At 45.9% G+C, this 24,024-nt stretch overlaps 2 protein-coding genes across 5 annotated transcripts in view; one reads left to right on the forward strand and one right to left on the reverse strand.

Annotated features, from left to right (window-relative positions):
* The window catches only part of DDAH1 (dimethylarginine dimethylaminohydrolase 1), a 125,574-nt gene extending 110,271 nt beyond the window's left edge, over nucleotides 1–15,303 (reverse strand). Inside the window, exons 1-2 of one of the 4 annotated variants that reach the window (XM_083743564.1) lie at nucleotides 15,210–15,303; nucleotides 8,235–8,332 (exon numbers count right to left, since the gene is read on the reverse strand). The gene's annotated coding sequence lies outside the window, so the exon portion shown is untranslated. Of the gene's footprint in view, nucleotides 1–8,234; nucleotides 8,333–14,455; nucleotides 14,778–15,209 lie in introns of those variants that run through there. The other 3 variants (XM_083743563.1, XM_083743566.1, XM_083743565.1) reach the window with 3 other exon arrangements.
* Nucleotides 15,304–15,900: 597 nt separating this feature from the next.
* On the forward strand, nucleotides 15,901–20,015 carry CCN1 (cellular communication network factor 1). The gene is made up of 5 exons (XM_083743516.1): nucleotides 15,901–17,269; nucleotides 17,623–17,839; nucleotides 18,222–18,569; nucleotides 18,772–18,974; nucleotides 19,090–20,015. Exons 1-5 carry the CDS (start codon nucleotides 17,207–17,209, stop codon nucleotides 19,387–19,389), a joined length of 1,131 nt encoding a protein of 376 aa, XP_083599642.1. The 5' UTR covers nucleotides 15,901–17,206; the 3' UTR covers nucleotides 19,390–20,015.
* The last annotated feature ends 4,009 nt before the right edge of the window (nucleotides 20,016–24,024 follow it).

Raw genomic sequence — 24,024 nt, forward strand, 5'->3', positions numbered from 1 at the left:
ATCCTTTGCTGAAGTTGTCTTGGGCTGACAAAGCAGAATGTCAAAGTAAGAATTATGCATTGCATATGCCACTATAGAATCACAGAACTGTAGGGTTGGAAGGGACAGGGGTCGAGGTTGTTTTTTTGGAGAGCACAGTTCCAAACCTTGCTCTTCTCTTTCCTAAAATCTGTTTCTAGTCTCACGGAGAAATAAAAGAATTACGAAATTTCACTCCTCCCACCGGCCCGAACCCATCACTCTACTCCGTTTAGATGAACCAGGAACATCAGGTATGAAATAACATCAAGTTTTGGAAACCAGTTGTGCTAAGAGGTTAGCTTCACATGCCACCATTTGCTTTATTCACAAGCGTGTAATATTGGGGTGGGCAGGTCCTTGTGCATTCCTAAATAGAAACGCTGGGTCAACCATCACTCTTAAAGCACATGCATGATTTCTTGGCTGCCAGCAAGTCTTCCCTATCGGTAGGAAAAGATGACATCGTGTCTGCTTACATTTTCTCCTTCTCAAAGGCTTTTCCTCCCAGGAACACAAAGCTGCCTAAATGTGGAGGTCCCATGACATTGTAAATGCCCACTCTTCCGCAGGAAGGCCTTATCTCCAAGAGCAATGCCATGCGTGGCTAAGGAGGGACAGGATACCAAACAGAAACTGATATAGACGACTTTGCAAGGAAGAAGAACAGAGAGTGACTGTCGATAATTTCCTGGAGCGAAAAGACTTCCAGCCACAATGAGACACGATGGGGTCCCTCATCCCGAAGCACCAAGTGGTGACTTGCATGTGTGAATGTGACATCAGAAAGCAAATGACACAGAATAAACACTCATATCATCTCACCAGCATCTGACATGCTCAGCGAATTTCAGTGTGCTCAGTTCATGAAGGAAGAAAAGTCAAGAGATTGCTGTGCATTTGTGACCTACAGATTTTGCACATTATATATGACTTGGAAGAGAATGCAGCTGTGCAGCTGATACAGTCACCTGCTTCTCATACAACATCCAAAAGGGAATTCTTGCCTCTCTCCCGTAGTAAAATGTGTGCACTGGGCACCAGATGTGACTACTGGGCATGTATCTCACTGTGAGGAAGAGGGACTTCGGTACATCGAACTCCGTTAAGATTTAATGCAAAATGTTTTCTGCTTATAGTACAGTAATGCATGTAGAAGTTTGCATTTTTATTATTATTATTTCAGAGTCAGATCACAGTTATCTGCATGCCAAAAGTGAGAGGGCTTTAATCTTTTAAAGGACTGTGAATGTTAGCATAAATTTATGGAACTCATTGCAACAGGATGTAGTATCAGCCATTTGTTTTAACTTTGCAAGGCAATTAGAGAAATGGGTGGAGGCGGGGAAGCTGAGAAGCAACTACAGTGGTACCTCAGGTTAAGTACTTAATTCGTTTCGGGGGTCCGTTCTTAACCTGAAACTGTTCTTAACCTGAAGCACCACTTTAGCTAATGGGGCCTCCTGCTGCCGTAACGCCACCGGAGCACGATTTCTGTTCTCATCCTGAAGCAAAGTTCTTAACCCGAGGTACTATTTCTGGGTTGGCGGAGTGTGTAACCTGAAGCATATGTAACCTGAAGCGTATGTAACCCGAGGTACCACTGTACAGAGGGTACAGAGGAACTGAGCCCACAGCCAGTAGGGGGATGAACTATGATATTTATTTATTTATTTATTTATTTAGTTGATAGGCCTCCTGGAAAGGAAGGTAAGGTAAAGGTAAAGGGACCCCTGACCATTAGGTCCAGTTGTGGCCGACTCTGGGGTTGCGGCACTCATCTCGCTTTATTGGCCAAGGGAGCCGGCTTCCAGGTCATGTGTCCAGCATGACTAAGCCGCTTCTCGTGAACGAGAGCAGCACACAGAAACGTCGTTTACCTTCCCACCGGAGTGGTACCTATTTGTCTACTTGCACTTTGACGTGCTTTCGAACTACTAGGTTGGCAGGAGCAGGGACTGAGCAACGGGAGCTCACCCCGTCACAGGGATTCGAACCGCCGACCTTCTGATCAGCAAGTCCTAGCCTCTGTGGTTTAACCCACAGCGCCACCCGCGTCCCTCGGAAAGGAAGGTACTGAAGCATAAAATACAAGCTTCTAAGTGATTTCTGCTTCAGTCTGTGATGTGAGAAGCTGCACTGACAGCAACATCCCCTTTCCTTTTGAAATAAGGTTACTCCAAAAAAAAAAAAAAGTGATATGTGCAACTCCTTCCAAAACATTTGGTGAACCCATTGCCCGTATCAAAAGAAATACGACAAATTAACAGACACAGTCATAAGTGACATCCAGTTTTGCGCGAGTGGACTTCCATTTGCATAATGGGACTTAATAGCTCATTCAGTAGAGAATGAGACTCTTCATCTCAGGATCATGGGTAGGAGCCCCATGTTGGACAAAAGATTCCTGGACTGCAGGGGGTTGGACTAGATCAGTGTTTCCCAAACTTGGGTCTCCAGATGTTTTTGGACTACAATTCCCATCATCCCTGACCACTGGTCTTGCTAGCTAGGGGTGATAGGTGTTGTAGTCCAAAAAGAGTTGGAGACCCAAGTTTGGGAACCAGGGACTAGATGAACCTCAGGGTCCCTTCCAACTCTTATGATTCTACAATTCCCTTTGCCTCTTTCCCCTGCGCTTAAACTCTGCTGCTGAGGACAATACAGTGGTACCTCTGGTTACAAACTTAATTTGTTCCGGAGGTCTGTTCTTAAGCTGAAACCGTTCATAACCCAAGGTGCGCTTTCGCTAATAGCACCTCCCGCTGCTGCCGGTGTGCGATTTCCGCTCACATCCCGGGGCAAAGTTCGCAACCGGGAGCATCTACTTCCGGGTTAGCGGAGCTCGTAACCTGCAGCGTTCGCAAGGAGGACGGTACATAACACGAGGTTCCACTGTATTGCTATGCTAAGGTGCCATGCAAAGAGCTTAGGCAAGGATCAGCGACTCTACAATCACTACATCCAGCATGACAACATAAGGAGGACTACATATTTAGTTTATCTGCACATGGTTTATACTCTCACTGAAATAAAACCAGAAGGCATAATTTAAATACTAATTTAAATGGGGGTCTTTGTGGTCGGTGTGTGTGTTAAAAAAAAATTAATCGTCAATAAGTCAGGTATGTTGACCCCAAGGTTTCCTGGAATGCCTCCATGAATATAAGAGTGACATCATGTCTGTTCACTTGTCTCCTGTTGATAAATTAGCCAAACCACATAGGTAAGAGGAGCTTTTTTCTGAATTAGGACAGCAGCAGTTTGATCATCCTATATGTTTGTTCAGTCGACTGCTTGAGTGACCAAATTCTATTTGTAGTCATTGTGACAACGAAAGCTATGTTGGTTTAGGTGACATCTGCGTCAGTGGATTCCGTCCCCCCTTCCTGACTGGAACTTATATGGCCTGGGACAGAAACTAACTCATAGGATATGAGGTCAGCAGAATCCTCTGGAAATTTCCCCACAAATATGTGGACCTCCATGTTCAGTGAGATGTATGCTTCTGCATTCCAGTTCCTGGAAATGAGGGACCAGATATGAGGTAGCTAACCTTTTTTGAGCCAAGAGCCACATTGTCCCATAGACTATGTCTGTAAATTACCTTGAGACGTACAGTGGTGCCTCGCTAGACGAAATTAATCCGTTCCGCGATTCTCTTTGTCTAGCGGTTTTTTCTTCTTGCGAAGCAAGCCCATTGACAGCTTAGCGGATTAGTGCTAGAGCTGTCAAGCAGCTTCCAGCGATCAGCTGTTAAGCGGCTTATCAGCGGAACAGCTGATAAGCGGCTTAGCAGCTTAGGAAAAGGGCAAAAAAAGCAAAAAAAAACCCGCCGGGGGATGCAAGCTTTTTTCGTCTTGTGAAGCAACCCCATAGGGAAATTCGTTTTGCGAAGCGCCTCCAAAACGGAAAAACCCTTTCGTCTAGCGGGTTTTTCGTCTTGCGAGGCGTTTGTCTTGCGGGGCACCACTGTACATGTAAAAGCACTTCCCCAGCTTTGGGAAGGAGCGGGGGAGGGGTTCCCAGGACCCTGCCAGCGCCCTGTGCTTCCTTCCTAAAGCCCAGCGCCACACTTAGCCAGCTTTGGGAAGGCAACATGAGGGCTGGTGTGTGTGTGTGTGTGTGTGTGTGTGTTCACTTTTGGTCTTGTTCCCCACACAGCCTCCACGAGGCAGTGTGTGGCCCACGAGTTCCCTGTTGAAGTACCCTTGCAAGCCACTTGGCATGAAAAGTTGGACCGCTCTGTTCCACATGGACCTCCATTGATCATCATCCCAGGCTGTACTGATGTGGAAGCAGGAGACTAGTTCTCTGCCAGTTTTGACGCAGTTAAGGTATCCCACAAAATATGAATGAATGTATTTCTCAATCTTGAAAGAGCTTTATTGGTTCCTACTTTCTTTTCAGGCACAATTCGCGATGCTGGCTCTTACCTTTAACATACTAAATAGCATTAGTAAAAGGTAAAGGTAAATGACCCCTGGACAGTTAAGTCCAGTCAAAGGCAACTATGGGGTTGTGGCACTCATCTCGTTTTTCAGACCGAGGGAGCCATTGTTGTCCGCAGACAGCTTTCCAGGTCACGTGGCCAGCATGACGAAACCGCTTCTGGCGCAACAGAAGCCAGAGCGCACGGAAATGCCATTTACCTTCCTGCCACAGTGGTATCTATTGTATCTACTTGCACTGCCATACTTCCGAACTGCTAGGTTGGCAGGAGCTGGGACAGAGCAACGGGAGCTCACCCCATCTCAGGGATTCGAACCGCCAACCTTCTGATTGGCAAGCCCTAAAGGCTCAGTGGTTTAGACCACAGTGCTACCTGCTCCCAATAAAATGGCACTGGACCAAGGACTTGACCACCAATTAATACTGGCAGTTGAGGCCCTTCTCTGAGTTCTCCCACGTCACAAGTTAGGCAGGTGTTACCAGAAAGAGTACCTAGTTTTTAAACTCCTTCCCTAGAGAAGTTCACCTGGAGCCTTTCACTGGGCACCAAACCAAAACCATCCCATTTTCCTGAATTTATAGTTGACATCTTAGCTTTTAAGGCATTTTTTCCTATTGCTCTATTTTTTAGTTGCTGTTTTTAGTACAGTTATGTATTGCTTTTATAATCTATCCAGTGGATTCTATGAATACGAAGGGAGGATAAAGGGGGGACGTCTATATAAATAACATTGACACAAGTGATAATTTTATTAAAGCTAGAATTATTCTCAGACTTTCAGCTTTGACTAACTTGCACATTCTTCGGATTGCAATATTAAATCTAAAATTCACGCAGACCTCTTTCCGCACAAGGGGTGCTCATTAATTCTTTGCTCTGGCTATGTGGCTTTTATTTTGCGAGCAGGCGGTCACCTAAGTTACATGGTGATATTTTGCTCTTTGAATGGATGACTGAAGCTTACCTAGCGTGCTGGATCTTTTGTTCTTTTTCACCCCATCTCTCCTATTGTTTGCCATGGCCTTGTTGTTCCGTCATGTGTAAAATTAGATTCTAAGCTCCTTAGAGAAAGGACAGCACCTTTCTCGCTTTGTTCTCTAAATGCCTAACACGCTTTTGGGTCATATAGAAGTGGGAAAAATATTAATGTAAGCATTATATGAACTTCAGAAGATGATGAAAACATTTAGATATAGCACATTGCAAGAACCTTTAAGGGAAAATACAAGAAAAGGAGTACGGGAGCTGGCGACTAGCTCACATATTCATGAAAGAATCTGGAATCCTGACTGCAAGCAAAATCTGTTAACAGGTTTGCGGAAGTTACGTGCAAAATGTAGAGAAGAAAAGCGTGCTTCCATTTCCATTATCCAAACCCCAACAGTGACTTTTTGCAGAAAGTCAAATTAAAATTCAATGTGCACTCTTCTGGCATTTTACCTTTGTTCAAAGCAATTTAGGACCAAGATACTACTTAGGCTTATGGCTGCATGTATTAATGGTTTTGAATCACTCGCAATCATGCATATTTTCTCCAACATCAGACTGCATCATGGAATTGGTAGTCTTGCAATGCATCTGATGGCACAATGGCACTTTCCTACCCTCTCCTTCTCGCTGCACCTCCCGTGCCCTCTTAAAGAGCCATTTCTAAGGATTTGGGAGACCCTCTGGAACAATGTGGCACAGGTAGCGGCTCTGGGAGGAGGCAATGAGTGGAAACTGGGATGTTGCCTTGCATTAACAAGTTCAGATCCAAGCCACTGAGTCATTCTCGAGCAAACATGATTGACTTTGGCATAAAACAGGACAAAGGGATTTGGTGAGATTGTAGGAGATAGTTTGGTGCAAAAGGGTTCGATGATCATGAGAAGGCAACTATCACAAGAACACCTTCTGTCACAGGTAAAAGCATAACAGAAACGTGCATTACAGGAACACGTGGCCAGCTGCACACTTGCTGCTATACAGGGGCACAAGCTTGGGGCTCAGCTATGTTCCCCTCCCAAAAAATATTTGGGGGGCGCAGGTCCTCCAATACCCCGAATGATGGGGGGGGGAGGAAGCCAAGTGTGGAGCCAAGCATGGCACAGCTTCTGTGGCCAGCTCCTCCTCCTCCTCCTGATGTGAAAGGAGGCCCCAGCTGTTCCTGAAGCTGCCACATGATGTCACGTACATGACGTCACTCTGACATGCGTGACATCATGCATATGCACCATATGTGCTCTGCCGGCCCCCCAATCTTCAGCACCTCCTCTGCTGCTATACATGTTGCAGTCTTTACTGATTGCTACCAAGCCATGAAGAGTACAGCCAGTTTGTTTCCTGGCCTCTGCAGCCTAATGGGCATAACAAAAGTTCAACACAAAGTTACGCATACTGCAAGCTCGCTGAACTGATCTGTGATCTGATCAATATTTACTGTTTGCTATTTGTTTTAGAATTGGTTCATTGTTTATTGTGTTCATGATTATAGTCCTCAACATATGCTGTGATATTGTTTCCACTGCGGGATTTATTTTAACAAAGAGGGAGCTAAAAGTAGCCTAGATAAAATAAGGCATAATAATAAAGGGAAAGGACCACACATTCCATATGCTGCTTCCTTCTGCAAATAACCATGCGAAACAATTACGTCATTAACACCATGCATGGACTCAGCCCTTATTTGCCTCTACATCCTTGGCTGCTGCTCACAAATGCACTAGATTATCTCTCCACACACACCAGCCATCATCAGCCCTGGCATTTCTTTCTGCATATAGAAGCTTTGCCTGTGGCAAGTATGGGGGAGATAAAAGCATGAATCACCCTTTTGCTTTTCATGTTCCCAATGTCTTTAATAAAAGGGGAACTTGAACATCTGCCACAGACAGATCACACATCTTTTTACAGGGAAGAAGCCTGAATTCCTCCTTCGCACATCAACCTGAAGTGCAGAAGACTAAGAGTGCTCCTGTTTCCTTTCAAACCCTCTGCATAATGCACAAAGCCACATCCCAAGGTAGCATGTTACTTGCACATTGGAGCTAAATTGAAACTAGATCATACTGAGGCTGTAACTAAAATTTAGCAGTTATAGCAGAACTCATTTTGTGTTTCCTTTGCATTTATTTGGTCTCTTGATTTTGTCTCAGCCGTTTCTGGTGATTTGAGTCTTGCACGCTTGTGTCCAACTGACGGGGATATCCAAATTATTAGAAAAGTTCCAAGGACCTAGAGCTCTGAAACTTGGCACATATGTAATCCAAAGCTAAAAACACTATTCCGTCAAAACAGATGGCTCAAAAGTTCATCCCAAATGGTTAAGGAACTTCTTGACAACAAAGAAGCTGAATATTTGGCACTCGGGTTGCCCAAACATGCAGATTACTCAAAAAGTCCAAAAGGGAGACAACTGCAAGGGTCTTCCTGGAAATGAGGGATAAAACTGTTCTCCCCAAATAGCTAAGACACTTCTAGGCACTCAAGAAAGTTGAAACTTGGTATGTATATTCTTAGTAGCAGATAGGAACAGAATGCTACTTTCATTAATGAGTAAATGTGTATAAGAACAGGGTAGGTGTTTCAATTAAGATTGTCATGCTATGCAGCAAAAAAATGCTCATATCAAATGTAATTGCATCATCATCGCCCAGCTATGCTCCTTCTATCTGATTTCAGAAGAGTTTCAGAACACAGAAACACACACCAGACAGAAATTCCCATGCCAGAACTTGTGATAAGGAAGTCAATAACCTTTCAAAAAGCTGAGTAGCCTCACCTTCTTGTTTAGCTTGCAATTGTCCCTCCAATGTCCCTCGTTGTCCAGTCATTTTATGGGTTATTAAAAGTTCACAGGTCAGTCACAATAGCCTTCTCCTGTTCAGATGAAAAACAGCATAAAGATTTCATGAGGGGTTTTTTTCACCTCCACACATAAATGTTTTCACCACCACATGAAAATGTTTTGTCTGTTCTGGCTCTTAGAAATCTGCGTTTATTTTTATTTGGATTCCACATTATTGGGAAAAAGTTGCACAATTTAGTACATATTTTCTTCACATCCAATATATGGTTCAGGGCTGATTAGGGCTTGGCTTAGCCTCTGAAGTGGTTTGAAATGCCAGCACCATCCGCACTGGTTACAATAAAAAGTGAGTATTGTTGAGCATGTACCAAGGACCTTTTCCTCACCACTAAGTAACCACAACCACATTAGGGGATGGGGCTTCTTCTAGGAAAAGCAACATAGCTTTTCCTGCTCAAGCCCCTGCACCTCTTCAATTTGAAATGAAACATTTTCCAACATCCACCTTCAGTCCTGAACCCCCAATTCTGAATAACGCCAGGGTAACTGTTAGATTTCCACACACACCCTCTTTAATTCTCTGAAGAAAAATAAGCAAATGAGACAGGAAGTTCCAGAAGGTTCTGTAGGTAAGATGAACCATGAGATCTGCAAAGATACAGCAGAAGAAGAAAGGAGAGGCACAGGAATGAAAGAACATCTTTATTCCCAGGGACTGAAAAAGCACCCGGAACCTGTTCTTAGCAGGCCTTGTTTATACAGATGTAGCACAAGGAATGTAGACTTGTCTATTTGTTCCTGAAGAATACTGCATTAACTTTGTGCAAACCAAGGAAGCAAAAATCTGAAACCACTTGAACATTAAACACTGAGGTCATACTTCAGTTCCGCTGTCTTCTCTATGCATTTCCATGTTTAGCTGGCCCCCTCCCCAGCTTTTCACCTCCCTTGTGAGTCACAGAACCAAGACATTTACTACTGAAGGGATGATTTAGGGCTGCAGGAACCAGTGGTCTGGCAAAGGCAGCAGGAGAGGCCCATTCGAAGGTAAGCGCAAACATTAAATGCAGAAAAGTGTAGGGCTGAGGGAAGAAACCCAAAGTCGAGAAAAAGAGGAGAATGAAAGACATAGGAAGGAGAAACTCGAATCTGGAAACATTAAGAACACCACAAAAGATGTTTCCATTGAGCAAAAGCTTTCCTAAGAGAACATTTAGACAGCCTTTGGACATGTCTGCCATCCATCTCCATTCTCAATATATATTTTCAGGGCATTCATGCAAAATGAAACCTTGGCCCCAATAGATACTCCTTGGTTGAGTTACTGTCCCTAAATGAACACAGGAAACTCAGACGACCCAGTAGGGCACAATAGGGTCAGGTTCTGCTCTCTCCCATTGTAGCCTGTACTAGAAGTTCAAGCTTCAATTCCTGGCATGTCAAGGAAGGGGCAACTTTATCTGATAGTTTCTGAGGTCCACATGCCATAATGCTGTGTTTATGCTGTGGTCAGCTCCTGCTGCTGCTGTTGTCATGTCTTTGCAAGCTACTCCAGGAAGTCAGTGCAGCACAGCAGAAACCCACAGCACACAACACTGCCTCATGAGCCCTGGCTGACCAAGAAGACCGGCTGGAATTCTGGTTTCCGCCTCCAGCCAAAGCATCATAAAGCTGGCATGCAACTGGTGCTAGCAAGCCAAACATTAGGATTTCCTTCCATGACGAGAATTGTGAATTATTATTTGGGGAAGAGGGGTTTGTGTGGAGGGGCAAAGTCACCTTCATGCTATAGGCGCAAAGATGTTCTGTGTTGAACTTCTGAAATCTATTTAAAGTCTGTTCCCAAGAAGAGTACAGTTAATCTGTGGACCTTCAAATGGTAGTAGATTGCAACTCCCATCACTGGTATGCTGACTGGGGCTGATGGGAGTCTAGCACAGGGTTTCCCAAACTTGTGTCTCCAGCTGTTTTTGGATTACAGTTCCCATCATCCCTGACCACTGGTCCTGCTAGCTAGGGATGATGGGAGTTGTAGTCCAAAAACAGCTGGAGGCCCAAGGGTGGCAAACTCTGGTTTGGCAGGATCTGGAGGGCCACAGGTTAGTCATCCCTATACTATGGGATGGAGGAGAAGAAGCAAAGAGGCAAGAAGTGACTGGGCTCATGGGAGATAAATGTAGGAATAGATGGGAGAAGGATTGAGGAAGAAGAAACGTTGATGGAGATCGCCCACTGCCTCAGGATAACAAGGCCCGGAATGTGGAAGAGAAGAAAAGCCACCCCTCCAACTGATTGGTTCCTACAATTGCAGATCCTGCCCCTCTCACAATTCAGTGAAGCAGTATTTGCTCCATTGATCAAGGAGAATATTGAAGGGCTGGTCTTGAATTCACCATGCATGGCCTGTGGCAGCACCTGTAGTTGCAGCTAAATCGCCTCAGGAACCACTGCTATAGAAGCCCTGGCATATGCTTACAATACACAAATACAAGGCTTTTCCTCGGGCAGAAATGTTCAGATCAAAACAGAATGCAATTGATTGTGTTCAACATTGCCTCCTGTCTGGGAGGAATTGTACAGCTTTCATTTAGAAACAAACAGAATCATTCCAGTCTTCTTTTACACTCTTTCACTCTGTGGGACAAACCCCCTTAATGACATAACGGCAATCAGCAATCTTGAAGGAAAATATATATACATATATGCTATCCTAATGTGTGTCTAGAGAGAAGCAGATTCATCCTCTAAGGTACAGACTGCAGAAAAGACTGCAACAGAAAAGCATTTGAGAAATGCTCACAGGGAAATCTGAATTCAAAAGTCATTCACGTAGCTGCGGGATTCAACTCCTTAAAATTCAGCTCAGGGCTGTAAAATGGCACGAATTCGCCCCTGCTTTAGAGGCCCCCAATGGGACCGTGTGAAGTGTGTGGGTTTGATATCACATTTACTGGGATAGAGCCAGGGGGCAAACCAAGAGGGAAAGAAATTATGAGCTCTCTTAGGGGAAGAAGATATGTGGGAATAGTTTTGGTAAGGTGAGCTTTATCAGTTTTATCTTGTCTTTCCTTTCACTCTCATCCCATCCTGCTGCCATGTAAAGGATTCTCCTGGAAGAGTGCCCTTAGACCTGGAGCTCCCAGGAGTTCCTCTGGTGTAAGGGATGCTTGAATGATCATTGACTAGGGTGAAAACCAACCCTGCCAGGTAATATGGCCATCAAACCTGTAGCTCCGCAAGCTGAGCCAGGGGAAACTCAGGCTGTTATCTTGACATCCTTGGGATTCACAAAAACAGGAGCCAAACAGTCCCATTCATTGTCTTTTGAGCTGCAAGCCCACACACTTTATCCAGTCGCCTGGAGCCAAGCATCCAGATTCAGAGCCAAGTTTACGCCAAGAAGCCACAGCAGTGAAAATGCAATGCTTCATTAAGGAGGTTATAAACCCAGGACCAAGAAAGGGCAATTGAAAAAGGGCCAGCAGTGTAGAGTTGATTTTGGGAAGTCAGGTACAGAATAGAAAGTAACAGAACTAGATTGCTCCCACCCTAATACTAACTAATCATTAAGATTAGCTACTGAACCGACAAGCTGTATCCAGGCACATGTGGGTTTTGCAACTGGGGGCCTTGAAACCAAAGCCAGATACCATCTTTTATTACAAAAAGGCCTGTATTTCCTGTAGCCAATCAGGACCTAGGGACATATTTTCACAGCACTAGAGGGTCTATACCTTGGTGCACCATGCAGTCATTTCTGCAGTTACAGTGACCTTGACACAGTGTTGCAACAGATGCTCACAGGAGACAATATGAAACGAGTTAACAGCGCTACAATTCCAAGCACCCACAACAACCCACAGTTCCCAGGATACTCTGGGGAAAATGGATTGTGCAGACGTGGCAAAAGAGCATCGAAAGGAAACCTTGAGGGTAGAGCGCCAGGCTAGCAGATGTGGGCGAAAGGACCCATGTGCCACTGCGCACGTAGGACTGCACCAGCTTCCGGGAATGCAGCTTCCCAGTTCTTAAGCAAATGAATAGGATGTGCAGGTAAGAGTCTCAGGCCAGACTTCAGTAAAAGGCTTGGAAAGTGCTGCTCTATGGATTGAACAGAGCCAACAAATAGATTGTGCTGGCAACCAAATGATCTAAGAGAGGTGCACCAAAGTGCCACAGAGAAAATACTGGGGCCTACTCTCGGATTCTCTGCGGTTGTATACGGCCCTGGAAACAGGCCTTAGCACCCTCCGTAATATTGCAAGGCTTCCCCAGATGCACCTCTCAGGTTGGCCACCGCTTGGCCAGTGACCTTATCTATAGCGATGCTCCCATGCGCCTCCTCTTGGTCGCATGTGAAGCCAGTCTGGCAATTTTAGAATCTATGCCTTTTCACTTAACCTTAAGAAAGGAAGTTAAACTACCACACTCCTAGCCACCCACCTCTGGCCAGTAAGGACTGCCAAATCCAGCCGAAGATGCCTGCATGGCTCATCTATCTCTCCCTCTCCCCCCCACCCCAAGCACCCCCTGCCAAGGATGCCAACTTTAATAAATATTCGGGGGGGAGGCCTCAGGTAATCCATCCTCCACATTAATTGATATCACACACACACACACACACACACACACACACACACAGCCTACTATTAACTTTGCCCCACCCTTCGAATATTTTATTGGGTGGGGTGAGTGCGGCAAAAGGACCTCGTCCTCTAGGAGTTGGTTCCTATGTCCCCTGCAGGAAGGGCCCCGGGGTACCAAGTCCTTAAGCCGGTTTGCTGTTGGCTTAGCAAAGCGAGGCAGAGCGCACGCGGGGAGGATCTTCGACGGCGCGGAAGGGAGGAAAAACCCCTCTCTAGGAAAGGCTCGGGACACGTGCCCAGAGATTCCCGAGTGATCCGGATCTCTGGAACGTTGCAGGGTCAGCGACCCCAAATGAGCTCGCCTTGCTAAAAGGAGAGCCGGACGCGCCTTACGCCTACCCTTTCAGCTACATCATCGTCCTCCTCCTGCGGGGTGGGGGGTGGCTAGCGGATGACGACACTCCTCAAGACTTTCACCAAATATGGATCGGGGTTGGAAACCTCGGGAGTTTGTTTAGCTCGCGCCGGAAATCACTTTGGCAATTATCTCCTCTCTCTCTCTCCATCCACCCCAAGCCCCCACCTCTGCTACGTCGGTTTCCCAAAGCAAAGGCCAGGCAGCAAGGGAAGGGATCCGATCCCACCACCCCGGCTGCAGAGGGCAAAGAGAGAGAGAGAGGGGTGGGGTGGGGGGAAACCCCACTCTCCCGAACAGTGACGAGGCAGCTTCCCTGGCTGCCCCACTCAGCACTTTCTGCCTGACATCCGACGAGAAGCAAATGGGAGGCGGCGCCACTACACACCTCGGCTCCTCTCCGACCCCCACGCACCCCTCCCATCGGCTACGACAGGCGTGGGTTTTTTTTTTTTTTGGGTGGGGGGGAAGCCACGAGCTACTGAAACAAGTTTTCTCCCTTTCCGGTGAACAGTCCCTGGGGAACGCAATCGTCGTTAACCCTGGACTCAATTCCTTTTCAGACAGATGGTTACCTCATATTGTCTTCTGATGGGACGGGGAGAGAGGGATGGAGAATTCCCTCCTGAAGGATGCACAAAAAGACGGGTCTTTTATACTACCCCAACCCGTGTTTATTCCTCCTCCTTTTTTTGAGGGGGGGGGGGAGGTGTCTAGAGCTAGTCAGAAAATACTCCCATATTTGAAAGAGCCGGAAGGGACGATGAGGACCACCGAGAGTCCAATCCCCCAGCAATATGGGGCTCGAACCCACGGCCTTGAGATTAAGAGCCTCATGCTGTACCAACTGAGCTACATGTGTAGTCCTTTAGTCGAAGGGGAGAGAAACCGTATATGTGCGTGGAAACTGCTTCTGCAAGCTGGTGCTTCAACCCGCCTTCCCCCCCCCCCAGAGGACACAGGGCTCCATTATATTGGTTCAACCCCCCTGGCTGCAGAGACACCCAACCCCTTTTCCCTTGGAAAAAAAACACCTAACAACAACAGCCACTCTGTCATTTCTGAAGTTCCCTGCAGGATTTAACAAAGCTGCTTATTATTCCTCGAACATTGCCCCCAACTTCTCACTTAGACTCACACTCGCACCCCCCCACCCCCCCTCCAATTAGGACCCAGGAGCAGCAACAACTTACCCTGGAAACACGCTCCCAGCCCCTCTGAAACGCCTCCCTGTGTGCGGACCCGGCGACGAGCCGTCTGGGTTTGCCCTGCTCCAAAGCAGCAGCGGGGCTGGCGAGGGGTCCGCTCCCCTCCCCGCCACGGGCCACCCTCTGTGCGTCGAATAGCGCATATAAGACACAACCCGTATGGCCATGGGAGGCGGCCAGGTCGATCACATTTCTTTCCCCCCCTTCGCATCGCCTCCAACAACCCCTCTCTCCCTCCCTCCCCCCCGCCCCCCACTGCTACATGGTCTCTCTGCTTGGGAGCAGCACGTTTCTGTGGTTGGAAATCAGACGGCGCGGACGGAATCGATAGTTGCTTTATTAAAAGTTAAGCGCAGCAACAACCCCCCCCCCCTCCCCAGGGGAATAAGATATCCAGCAAGGGATATTTCTTCTAAGTTATGTATTTGTCACTAACAGGCCAGCAAAGCCACAATACAATTCCTCCTAAACCATAATAGGTAGATTGCGTGAAGGATGGGGGGGGGGGGAGAAAAGGGGGGTGTAGAGAGGAGAAGAAAAACACCCCACCAAGAATTCCGAAGAATTTCCTGCCCTGGGAACAAAAGTGAAGTCTATATTTAACAACATCTGAAGCTGTCAAGAATGCTTTGTGGTTGGGTAACAGTGCAGAAAAATGTGGAAAATGCGGACTACTGCTCGACCAAATATGGAAATATTGTTACGTCTGGTGTCTGAATCGCCATCTGGAAATACTTACGGCGATGAAGGAGGGTTGAAAGACGCCACAACAGAAGCTAGGAACACCTCTGTGTCGTCGTCGTGCCCTCACGATAATAATAATAAAAAAACCCAAATCCTAAAATCAGAGAAGATGCATTAGGAAAGAAACTTAACCGAAGAGGAAAATACTATAAGCAAACAAACAAACCCCCAAAACCCATAAACAACAGGCTTGTAAAGGAAGGCGTGTTCTGAAGGCCCGCCATCGCTTTTAAATGACTTATTATGGGAGCCCACGTTCACCAAACTGTTTGCCTTTCGCGTAATTAAAGCGCCAGTAAGGAACATTCGGATTTATTTATTTCTTACGCATTTTGAACAGAACGCCGTAGGTGTATTGCAATATATGGTTTATCATCTGTATAGCTTTCAAAACATTCTCTACATTATAGTAAAAAAACAAAAAACAAAAACATCATTTGAATACTGCTAAGCCGGGACGTGCAGGGTAGGCGCTGTTTTATTCTAATTGCTTATCATTCCACGCTAGAGGGGAAGGTCACGGAGAGTTCATTGTTCCATAGGAACCACTTTCAATTTTGCTTTTATTGAAGCAGATTTCACACACACACACAATCACAGCCCCCTTCAAGACGGACCAAGAATCAAGAATCATAAAAGGGACCTTTAGAAAGGGTGTGTGTGTGTGCGTTTACTCTCAGCGTCCCGAAATTCTTGCAGCAACATCCCAAGTTTAAAGATTATCGGCTTAAAAGGTAGAGAGATAAGAAAAGCCGAACCTTTCCCCTGAAAAGCTGGAAATATTTGCAGCGTGGAGGTCTGGCTAGCTGCTTTTCGAGCCATCGAAATGTGCCAATTAAACCCAGAAAAGTTAATTAATAGCTGCAGGGCGAGGGAGCTGCTGGAGACGACGTTCTGCTTGATATGACCTCAAATAGCGGAAACGGAGGTTCCGAGATCAAGGTAACCGAAGGTAAAAATAATAATCCATAACCCAAAAACTTAAGGGCACATGAGCACACCCCCCCCCCGCTCCCTGGAACCGGTCCAAACAACGGGGAGTAATTTCTTTTGCCCATGCCCCATTCAAAAAAATAAAAATAAAAATTTAAACGACGCAATCTGGGTCTTAGTTAAGGGATACACCTTTTCATCCCACTATTGGATCAAATCCGAATGTCTTAAGAAATTTGCATGCCTCTTCCCCCTCCCCCTCAACCCCCCTCCTCTTTAATCTTCAATAGCATATAAACTATTTAGCAAACACACCGGGACAATATGTCTAACGCGCTTGTTTCCTAGGCTGCAAATGGGGAAAGTTTCGGGGGGGGGGGAGGGTGGCAAAGAGAAGAAATCTTTATAGCCAAGCAAAATATTTTCTACCACCCACCCACCCACCCCCCAAAAAGAGAGGCGTGCGTGTTGCGATATTACAATCTATAACTCCGCGATTGTTTAAAAGCGTTGGAAAGGGGAGGGGAGGGAGAACCTGTTTTCTTGCTTGTGAGACGGCGAGGGGGAAAAAGTGCAGCTTAGACAGGGCGGAGCTTGGATGCAAACCGCGCCAAGGAAACATTCCTGAGATGCCTTACAATTCCTGGTGCTTTAGAATTCTGGAACGCTCAACGTCAGTGCAGCTGCAGCACGCGGCGCCTGCACACTATATAAGGCTGCTCCCTCTCGGAGCCTCCTCAGACGGCACAGGGATCCCCGGGAAAGTGCGCGGCGCCACGAGCAGCAGAGGGAGCCAAGAGAAAGCAGCCGGGTCCTCCTCTCCGCCTTTCCCGCAGAGAAGCAAGGCGAGCCCCCGAGGCTTTCCAGGACTCGCGACTCTCTTTTTAAAACAAAAAAAAAAAGTCACCGCCACTTCGCTCAGACAAACACCGAGAAATCGTTTAGGTCCTACTTTCCCTCTCTCTCTCTCTCTCTCTCTCTCTGTTCAAGTTTGCTTCTGGCTGAAGAAGGGAGAAAAGAGACCAGAAATCCTTCGCCTTAAAAAAAAGGGAACCGAAGATGAACTCTCAGAGAAGCAGCTGTTTCGTCCTGGCTTTTGCACTCCTTCAGTTAGTAAACAGGGTAGGTGTGGACGTTTCTTTCTCATTTGCTGTGGATTCTTGCCTTCTCTGGTCTGCTGTGGGCAGAATGGTTTTTTTTTTAAAAAAAGATATAGTGTGGCTTTGGGGAGGCATATACTTAAGTTGGGAGAAGGCAGAGGCAGCCGGCACGCCTGTTGTGAGGGAAGGGAGCAGAATGTATTCTTGCCAGTTCATAGAAATATAAGGAACTTGAGCTCTGAAGTGGCAATGATCAAAGGTGACGTGCCTGTGTTTTTGGTCTGCATTTATGGCAGGGAGGCAGACTGTTTCCTGCTTCGCTCAGTTGTACCTGTTTGTGTCTCACGAAACTTTTTATCCGTCTCTCCTCCCCAGGTGCTTTCTTCTTCTTGCCCAGCTGCTTGCCAATGCCCCCTGGAGGTCCCCAGATGTGCCCCAGGAGTCGGTCTGGTCCTGGACGGTTGTGGATGTTGCAAAGTCTGTGCTAAACAGCTCAACGAGGACTGCAGCAAGACGCAGCCTTGCGATCACACCAAGGGACTGGAATGCAATTTCGGCGCCAGCTCCACAGCTCCGAAGGGGATCTGCAGAGGTAAAAAGCTTGTGGCTTTGGCTCCCTTTTAAGTGTATATATATATAAATATATATATTACCAACCAGTCCTTGTAGTGGTGAAGTTTAGTAATTTTCAGTCCATGTATGGTTATGCTTTGTTGTTGGTAGATTGGCAAAAGGGCATATGACTTCAACAGTCTGGAATGCAATTCACTATGTCTGGGCTGCACTAACAGCGCATAAGGAAAAGTGATTCCTGACTAACTTATTGTTCTAGCCTAGAGCTCTTGGGGATTGCAGGGAACTTTACCATAAATCGAATTTAACAGAGCAGAAAGAAAGGGGGGGGGGAACACACACCCTGCTTCAGCAGACTGAGCCCCCATTTACAATTCTGTCCTCTTTCCTAATCTTTGCAGCACAATCAGAAGGGAGACCCTGTGAGTACAACTCCAAAATCTACCAGAACGGAGAAAGTTTCCAGCCCAACTGCAAGCACCAGTGCACATGCATCGATGGAGCGGTTGGCTGTATCCCGCTGTGCCCCCAAGAACTCTCCCTTCCTAACTTGGGCTGCCCTAACCCAAGGCTAGTGAAAGTCCCTGGCCAGTGCTGCGAGGAATGGGTCTGTGATGACTCCAAAGATAACCTGGATGACCTGCAAGGTTTCATGGACAAAGAGTTTGGTCAGGATGCTTCCGAAGGAGAGCTAACCAGGAACAATGAGCTCATAGCCATCGTGAAAGGAGGGCTGAAAATGTTACCCGGTGAGTTTTAAGATGACCAGGGTCATGTTGTTCTTCTGCCAGGGAGGGGGAGGGGGGATTACCACTGGAAATTCTTTAGTGTGGGGGGATTATCTGTCTACAGTGTTTTGCTATGCATGTTGATGAGAAGAGAAACAAAGAGCTCGTAAGAATGAGAAATTTATACTGTTGTTTTCTCTCTCCCCCCTCCTTTTTTTAAAAGTCTTTGAATCTGAGCCACGCACTCACTTCTTTGAGAACCCAAAGTGCATTGTGCAGACAACCTCGTGGTCCCAGTGCTCAAAGACCTGTGGGACGGGCGTCTCCACCCGAGTCACCAACGATAATCCTGACTGCAGACTAGTCAAAGAGACCAGGATATGTGAAGTGAGACCCTGCGGGCAACCCAGCTACGACTCCTTAAAGGTAAAAACAACACAGCCCCCTTTACGGTCCCACAATTCCCAGGTCGTTTTTGGGTGGAGGGAGCCTTTTGGCTGGAATTGCAACCTAACTTACGCTGTTGATCTCTTCCTTCCAGAAGGGGAAGAAATGCACTAAGACCAAGAAGTCCCAAGAGCCAGTCAAGTTCACTTACGCAGGTTGCTCCAGCGTAAAGAAGTACCGGCCCAAGTACTGCGGCTCATGTGTAGACAGCAGATGCTGCACGCCTCAGCAGACCAGGACTGTCAAGATCCGTTTCCGCTGCGACGACGGAGAGACCTTCACTAAGAACGTCATGATGATCCAGTCTTGCAGATGCAACTACAACTGCCCCCATGCAAACGAGGCCTATCCTAATTACCGGCTATTCAATGACATCCACAAATTTAGGGACTAGGTTGTGACTTGTGCAGGCTTGAGCGGAAGGCTTGCTCCCATTTTTTGTTTTGTTTTTTGAAGTAACAGTGGAGAAATGAACTCTTACGGAAGTGGTGCGTTTGTCCATTGGAGGGCAACACAGACACACAAAAAATGCACTGTGCAACTGGATACTAATGCAACAGTTTGAGCATACTTAAAGCTTCATAGTACTGGAGCAATCTTATTGCTTCATTTTGGAGCACTTTCATGATGACCGATTTCTGTTTGTAACTGATCTGTTTATACTTTGTCCGTTTGTTCCGGTTATGAAAACCTTCATTTTCTTACTGTTCAACATAATATCATGCTTTAGTTGTTGTTCCAAACTCTTGTTCGAGGTTACATTCCTTCCTAAGGTGGGCACTTTTGGAGTCCTCGCCTATGGCAGCTATAGGCACCAGCTATATATTTCATGCCCACAAACAGAAATCGGTTCTTTTTAAAGCTGAATATTTTATTTATCAAAATGTAGCTTTTTTGTTTTTTTGGAGGAAAAAAAATCCCTAATACTGGAATAAGTTGTAAATGATTTAATTTTATATTCAATGAATTAAGAGAATTTATTTATGAAATTAATCATTTAATAAAGAAATATTTACCTAATTTCATTTTTAATATGGTGTGTTGATTTAGAGAAGCAGGAGATGCTATAGAATTTTAGATGGCTATAGGAAGCAATTTCTAAGAAAAGTTAGTCTCACTAAACTTATTAGCATTAGAGGGCTTCCTTTCAACTAAACATGTTCAGCATTGGCTTTTGAGGCTGCAGTTTTATACACACGTATTACCTGGGAGTAAGTTCCATTGAACTCAGTGCGGTTTATAAATAGACCTGTATAGCATTGCATTGTTAGACTTACTTTAGTTCTGCCATCATTTTACCAAAGAAGTTAGTAACTCTTGCTCAATTAAATTATACATATCTTTGTACTTTAAACACAGCATTGTGCTTGTTCCAGGTCAGTTCTTAAGGATTCTAAATCAGATCATAAACTGATTGTTAAGTACACAGTGAAGCCAAAGTATTTTTTCATTATTGATGGCATTTCTCTAAAATGCAACATACTCACTCTGCAGCTAAATAGGTTGTTGCTAGTGCTTTTAAGGATTTCTGCTGCTACTGCTTCTTGCAGATGAATACATTTCTTTGTTTGTGGGGAAAAGGTCTCCTTCAGTCTGCAGGAGGTAGTTTGCTTTCACTAAATTCAAACTTAAATGAGCTTGAAGCAATTACTTGTGTTAATCCTAAATAACATGGTGATTAAAAGTAAACATGTTGTTAAAAAGGAAAAGAATGCTAGGAATTCATAGTATTTTTCCAGCAGGCCAAGAACTAGCCTCTCCTTTTGCCTCTGCTTTTCTCTCCCCACCCCCCTACAATGTAATGTCAAAGAGAGTAAAGGAAACGGAACTATTAACAAAGGAACAGAAAGCGCAAACTTATATTTACTGATCTCAACTGAGTTCAATGAGGCTTCCTCCCACAGAAGTGGATCTAGGTGTGTAGCCAAGGTCTAAACAATTTCAATCCTATTTTCTGGTGTTCAGAGTGCTTCAGAGTCCATAATTTATCAATCCTCAACAATCCAGCAACAAAGCTAATTTATAGTACCATTCATAGTTAGGGGGCTTAGAGCTGATGGACTGGGACTCGTGCAAGACCATTTGGCAAGCAGAGCTCACACAAATGCTATATACCTAGTCTTAAATTGGGCCAAATTGGCATTAAGAGCACAAGGCTCTTAATCTCAGGGATGTGGGTTCAAGCCGCACGCCGGGTGAAAGATTCCTGCATTGCATGCCCCTTCCGACTCTACAATTCTTTGGAAACCCTTTGGCTCAAGCTGTATCATCCTTTTGGTTTCTGATGTTCAGCTACGAGTGCTGATGCCTCGATGCAGCCAAATGGTACCACCCACATACAAGTGGGAAGTAGAATAGAAGGCTTGGGTGAACCTTGAAGTTTACAGAAACACACACACACACACACACACACACACACACACACACACACAGAGCCAGGTATTCAAAAACAAACAAACTAGAAGGTGGGGAAACCCCAAAGCAGCTGTTGGGGGCAGGGTTGTATAAAAATGTCCAGTAGGAGGGGAAATAGAAGAGAACATTCTGAAGAATGGCATGGCTGGCTGACTGGAATGCATTCCACACTAACACTTTCCTGAAGGGCCCACTTGTTCATATTTCTCCTCGCACCTACGTTATAGAAAACTCTGCTAAAAGGGATTCAATGGCTGCTTTTAGATCCAGCCAGGTGGAGACACTTTCCCAAGGGATTATAAGAGCACCATGTGCAGCCTCAACACACCCACTGCTAATCATCCATTTTGTAGGTCTACGGTAATGCCTTGAGAGTTTGAGGTCCTGACTGGTTGGTTAGCTCCTAGATGGCTTTAAAAGCGGGGGGGGGGGGGGGAGAGAGACGAGACAAATTCATGAACGACAGAGCTACCGATGGTTATTATTAGCCATGGCAGCTAAATTAAACCTTCCCATACGGAGGTAGCATACCTGTGAACACCAGGCATTCAGGAAGCACAGTAAGGAAAGACTTTTGTTTGCGGCATTTCTGAGTCTCCCCGGAGCCAGAGCTCTCTGGGTGATGTACACAATCTTCCTTAAAAGCTTCCAGATGCATTTAACTGTTCTCTTTTGGAAATGAGCTGGCCTGATTTGCCAAGACAGGTCTTGTGAGTCTATACGTACAAGAGGCTCTTTAGGCAGAGCAATTGTTAAACACAAGGCTGGTGTCAAGAGTTTGGCACGGCTGGGCGTCTGCCAAGGCCCATGGCAAAGTGGGAAGGCCCTCTGCCAATTCCTGGAGTCTCCTGCTCTTGCTGCTCTAACTACCTATTCACCTGCACTTTCTAAGTGAACAACCAGGGAGAGGAATGATGAGAAGGAAAATAAATATTTGCTTGTTTTTCTCTGGAAGGTGGGGCAGGCTGGGGCCAGAGGGAGATGTAGCAAATGGGCCGTAGTGACAAGGAATAGGTGGGAACACCAGTGGGAGGTCCACTGAGAGCATCTTGCCCTAAGGTGCCCCCAAAATAAAAGTGGTGTGGGTCATGCAAACACTTCTTATATGAATAAGCCATCAGCTGAACACTGCAGCTTGATCAAGCAGGTCTAATTTGATCCCTGGGCAACGTGGAGTTGTTATTCTTTTAAAATAACAGTCCAGTGAAGAAGTTTCGGCAGAGGCAGACAGCTGGTTAAAAAAGCTCAGCGGATATTTGAACCCAGGATTCCCTTTCAAATCTAGCATTCCTCACAGCTTCACATCTGTCATCATACGCACATGGGGGAGCTGTGTTGCTACAGTTTCACAACCGTCCTGGAGACATCAGCTATGGTTTCCAGCACCACGCATGCATTCATTCATTCATTCATTTTCTACGAAGGTCTAAGGCAAGAACGGACCACCAAATTGCTGGCGTGCGTTCGACTAATAAATGTAATACATCACAATCAAATGACTAGCCAAGGGTCTCGATAAGCATAGCTTCCACTTCACTTTTTTATTTTATTCTAATGGCAGCTCTCCTTATCTCTGCTCAGTCATGTTCCTCTCCCCGCAAGGCATTCGAATCTTGAGCTGGTTTGGAATTTAAGTACCACCTGGCCACCAGTCACAGCTACATCTGAACTTGTCTGTACAATATTTTTGTTGACAAGGGAGGTTTGAAACTAACTGAAGCATGTTTGGCCAGGCTCCTATTTAATCCCGGGAAGGAGCAATGTACTAGTTAAAAGAGGACTAAATGTTGTTTTTCCTCATGGAGCAGGGCGGTGGGTATATGGACAATGAACTGCGTTTTTGATACACCTGCCAGCTGATTTCCTGTGACTGTGTGGAGATATTCCTGTGCTCAAATGAGTGGCAAGTTTGCAACCAGCAGTTCCTTGAAAAGTTATAGGAATTCACCGGGTATTCTGTTTGGTTTTTCACCTGAGCCGTGCATCACATTGAATCAAGCCCCTTCCAGCTCAGGGGCGGCTGGCAGTATTGCTCCTTGTCCTTCTGCTCTTTACCTGGATGTTAATAGAGGCAGCGTGACTGTTTCTTAAATAAGAGAGCATTATTATACACAGGTAGGAATCTGCAGTTGGGGGCTCAGAGTTGAGGCTTGTTCTCTCACAGTCTGAGGGCCACCACAGAACGCTGCTGCAGACTGCAGAGGGGAAGGAGTCTGTAGAAATATGTGGACAATCCTGTAAGCTGATGCCAGCAGGAATTTGGCATGCAAAACTGCCTTAGTTTATTAGACTAACTGGTTGATCTCAAGCACAGCACTGTTTGCACAGATTGAAAGTAACTCTGGGAGATTTCAGGTAGAAGCATTTCCAAGCCCTGCTTGCTACCTGATAGACTGGAGATGAAAGAGATTGAGGCTGGGCTGTTCTCCATCCAAGGTGAGTGCTCCTGAACTATGGCTCCTCTCCCCTTTAAAGGTTGCCCCATGGAAAATCCACGTGGATGACACACACACCAACAAAGCATTCTTGGAATGCCTCCCTCCGTGGGGTTACTAAGTCCAAAGACATTATACTGGAAAAGGCAGAATGTTTCAGGACGATCCAATGGCTTACA

The sequence above is a fragment of the Podarcis gaigeae genome, assembly GCF_964106915.1.
Source record: "Podarcis gaigeae genome assembly, chromosome: 6".
Taxonomy (NCBI): domain Eukaryota; kingdom Metazoa; phylum Chordata; class Lepidosauria; order Squamata; family Lacertidae; genus Podarcis; species Podarcis gaigeae.